Here is a 4,437-nt window from a genome sequence, read left to right as displayed (position 1 = left end):
GAATGTCTTTATGCTGACCTTTAAACTGCCCATGGAGGAGCTCTAGCTGACATGTATCTGCCTTCCTGAGATGAACTGGCACCAAAAGTTCACAGCTTTTTTCCTAGGAATCTGAATGTGGCAACCTTGTCCAGAGAGACTCAAGATACTCATTTCATTTTCATCCATAGTAGTCTGCAAACAAACAAAAACCCCCTGAAATAATAAAACCAAACTTCAGGCTAAATAGATTGTTTTCCACTCAGTTGGACTTACCCTACAGCCTATAATTCTACAATTTTGTTTTAAAACTTTTAACTGTGATGTGTGGGGAGGGAAACCTGAGGGATTCTTGCTTCTGGCACCAAGTACTCAGTACACAGCAGGAATGTCTCACTCAGGACAGAGGCAGGGAGGGAGTCTGCCTTGGGCAGTATGCTCCAAAACAAGACCAAGGTGATTTAAGTGAGAACAAAACTCTGTTTTGGATCAAAAGGCAGAAAGCCTGATCACTGTGGATCTTTGGCATGAATACAGAGCATGAAACCTTCATAATCCCTCTGAATCGAGTTTTAAAGAGATACCTGGACTGTCCAAAGGCAAGTTCTTTCCAGTGCTGACAGCAAAAAGTAGTTGTGAGGGGGGAGAAACCATCTCCTTTCTCCCAACAAACTGATGCTCTAAATACAAGCAAAGGCAGCACAGAGGAACAGAGCCAGGCCAGAGAGGGAGTTCTTGCAAGGAGAATCTGCAAGAAAGCAGGGCCAGGAACACTGAACCATTCCACTCCAGGATAAAAAGGACAAGAGGCTTGGCTGGGGAAACAGGCCCAACATATCTCATCTGGTAGAAGCATCTGAGTGGATAAGCTTTAAAGCTTGGGGCTGAAGATTCCAGACCAGATTGCAAATGGAAGGAAAATGTTTATGATAAGAACAGGGAGAGGCAAGTTCCCACTTCCCCTGATGACCCATTGTTCTCCTTTCTGATGGCTGTTGCCTGTTTCCAGCAGACTGGCTGGGTTTTAAGTTACTCTGTCCCTTGTCCTGGCAGGAGCCAGGTTTGCTTATATTACTGAGGCCTCACAACGACCAGAACATCCCAGGCTCAGGCAGGGCTGGGACAAGGTTTTACACAACTTGTTCCACTGAGTTATAATACAAGTTAGGAAGTGAGATGCTGAGCATCCTGTGCATTCTGAACAGCTGCTCCTCTCTCTCCCTTCCCTCACCGAGAGTTCAGCTGCTTTTTTGTTGCTCAAGTGCAGAGAGCTGGATTGGTGGGGCTTTTAAAGTTACAAGCCTCCAAAATGACATTCCCAAATCTCCCATAAGTATGGCCAAAGTCTGCATTTCCAATGCAAACCTGCTCACAAGCTTCCATCTTTTCCTGTCCCTTCACAGACCTCCCTCACTCGAAATCCCTGCTTGGTCTCCAGACTTCCTGGGTATTCACATGATAAGAGTGTTGGTCTGAATGAAGTTCAGTGTCTTTGTGAAGATATGGGATTTATACACATCTCAATCCATCATTTACAATTGGAGGCTCTACCTAATTAATTATGAGCAGAGTGGTTATGGTTAGCATTAAAAAGCATTCAAAATCAGAGCAAATTCAAGCAATGTTCCATTGATTCTTACTATACTATCTGTGCTATTTTACCTCCTTAAAAAAACAGACCAGGGACATGGGGAAAAGTCCACAGCTTCCCTCCACTGCAGGAGGTAAAAGCAAATAATAAATAGGGCATTTTCTTCTCTGAATGTATCACATTTATGATGAGAAGCAGAAGCTTCAAAGTAACTGATTAATTGCTATTGTAGCCATTAAAAAGTATAACAACAAAACAGGGAAAATTAGTGACTTGCACCAAATAGACAAGATTTAGGTACCTACTCATGAATTGATTGCTCTGTCAGTTCAGAATTAATTAATAAAATCTAACTGCAGTACCAAATCACAAGAAATAGCATTATTCTTAAGCATAAACATCCAGAATTTTGTTCAAACAGTATCTTGACTTAACTTTACAATAAGTTACCTCACTGTAAACCCCTAGGATTTAATTATTTACAGTAAATCCTCTCAATCACAGCCTCAAAAATAGTCCTGTAATGAAATAACCACAGAATTATGTGTTAGACAGGTAAAGGTACACGTGGAAAAAAAGAAATCACAAGACTATTATTATACAGGCAATACAGTTTTATTATGTTCTTTCACCAATTGTAGCAAAAACATTTAACAACTGAATGAATAATCAAGGGAACTTAATTGTCAACGGGAATTTCAGAATTATGTTCTAAATTTTAGACCAGGAAGGCTTGACAGGGAGAAAACAAACCATATACACACTTGTAATAATAGTCTCTATTATGAAGATTTAATGCCTTCTTTAAAAGCACTGAGATTATTGAGGCACCTTACTGCAGGTTATGGATCATCTCTTCTTTGGCAATGAGATGTGTGGTTTTGTTAACTAGGGCCATGAGGGAGTTGAGCTTGTGAGACCAGTCATTGAGTAGATTGTTGGGGTCCTTAGGCCTCTGGAAATTGATAATTCCTGCCAGCCTGTCTACTTTAGCAAAGATGGTCTTATTAACTACTAGGTTAGACAGGAACTCCTCCGATTCCTGGAAAGACAAACAGCACTGAGTCAAATTAACAGCATCAGAATTCCTCCCAGACAGCACGAAAGCACCAGGAACAAGATTTCTGTTATATCCAACAGAACAGCTGGAACAACATCGCACTTTAAAAACCTTTTTTTTTTTCTGTTTGACCTATATCTGATTATCTCCCATGAAATTAAAAATTAAAAATTTAATACAGATTTCTATACTTTAAAGTACTTGGCTACACAGATATGAAAGCGAGCCACGTGACAAGCCAGGGAGAGGAAAATCCCTGTGAACAACTGACCACTGGAAAAAAAAAGGGTTATTATCAGTTTGTGGAAAAGCAGATTTAATGAAAAGGCAGTAGGGCAAAGCTTTTTATTTGCAGTCAAAATACCAATATGCCACGATGCGTCACTCTCTTTAAAAAGCTCTTGCAAGCACAAAGGGGGATGGCAGGAAGACCTCTCCACCCTGGGTTCCCAAAGTACCTCCACCTCTGACCAGGGACATTTAAAGGTGAGGAACCTTTCTGTGTCTTCAGCTGGTTTTAATCACCCATTGACAAGAACTTTTTAACACTGAAACACAAGAAACTCCAGCATTTAAACAAGATCTTGAATATAAACGAGTTTTTAAGAGCAGCTTTTGCCTTATGGGCACAGGCATCACAAAACTGAGCTCTGCCTGGAGTAAAGAACACTTTTCTACCTCCCATAAAGGCAGGAAATCAAATCAACAAGAATATTCCTCTGCTGAATACTCACATTTTTGCCACAAACACAGCCACACACACATATCCACACCCTTCAGGAAAGAAAGAGAAGCAAAGCAACACTTACATCAACAGACAGATCCAGGAGCTGTGCCATTCTCTTCATTGTAATTCTGGTATAATATTTAGCCATTATTCTAATATTCTGGAATAAAAGTGTTCAGAGTAGAGGGTTATGTGCAAAAAATAATTGAAGCAGGCTGCAAAAATATAAAAGTCCATGTTAAAAGCAGATTAGGAACTGTAGTGCTCTAACTGCAGTCCGGCATGGGGTGTGTGAGGGAGTTGTGAACAAACAGCTCTTTTGTTAATAAAAGGTATGAAAATCTCTATGTGGCAAATTCTTAAGAAAAGAAATCAACCATTTATGAATTTAATACAAAGCAAGACTTTACAGTTTCTGTTTTATTGAAATGTGAATGCTAAATCTCACCATTTGAGTGCAATATGCTCTTTTTTCTGGCAATTGTGCCACATATGTACCTACCACAAAGATATACAAGCAAATAAAGTGTTGAACTACAACACAAAGAAAAGGCACATTATCTGCTGCTTTACTACCTACTTTTTTGGGTTTCCTTGTTATTAAACTACAGGAAGCAAAAAGCAGTTTTAGCCAAGGCACTGAGGACACAGCTACAGTCAGACTTACATGTTCCACAACTCTGTTCTTTAAATCTTTCCATCTCTTTTCACCTTCCTCTGTACACCCAAAAACATCTGTTGCAGGACTGTCAAGGGATCCTTCTCTCAACTCTTTCCCATATTCTTCAACTAGGGCACTCCACCTCATCAGCTCCATGGTGGTAAATAGTTTTAGGAGGTCTCTAAAGGGTTTAGTAAAGTTGGATTACAATCCTGTATTAATAAGGCTTAGTTCATACTTATAATAGACCAAAGGCATGATTTGAAATGTTTTATTTTTATTAACATTAATATTCATTGTTCTTGAATATACTCTGATACCTCATGCTGTCAGGGGGCAGCTCAAATCAGACTTTTCTAATAAAAAACAGATGAGATATATAGAGATATATAGAGATATATAGAGATATATAGAGATAT

The 4,437-nt window shown here is 39.4% G+C and overlaps 1 protein-coding gene across 2 annotated transcripts in view; it reads right to left on the bottom strand.

Moving 5' to 3' along the window:
• Positions 1–2,166: 2,166 nt before the first annotated feature.
• PSMD12 (proteasome 26S subunit, non-ATPase 12) overlaps positions 2,167–4,437 on the bottom strand; it is an 8,712-nt gene continuing 6,441 nt past the window's right edge. Inside the window, exons 9-11 of one of the 2 annotated variants that reach the window (XR_003535640.1) lie at positions 4,025–4,199; positions 3,440–3,572; positions 2,167–2,612 (exon numbers count right to left, since the gene is read on the bottom strand). Coding sequence is in view for 1 of the 2 variants with exons in the window: in XM_027692018.1 (XP_027547819.1) it covers positions 2,403–2,612; positions 3,440–3,517; positions 4,025–4,199 (463 nt within the window). In the remaining variant the exon portion in view is untranslated. The remainder of the gene's footprint in view (positions 2,613–3,439; positions 3,573–4,024; positions 4,200–4,437) is intronic. The other variant, XM_027692018.1, reaches the window with a different exon arrangement.

Source organism: Neopelma chrysocephalum, unplaced genomic scaffold (assembly GCF_003984885.1).
Source record: "Neopelma chrysocephalum unplaced genomic scaffold, ASM398488v2 Primary Assembly neopelma1_84, whole genome shotgun sequence".
Classification (NCBI taxonomy): Eukaryota; Metazoa; Chordata; class Aves; order Passeriformes; family Pipridae; genus Neopelma; species Neopelma chrysocephalum.
Note: the sequence above shows the minus strand (reverse complement) of the source record. Positions and strands in the feature narration are given on the sequence as shown.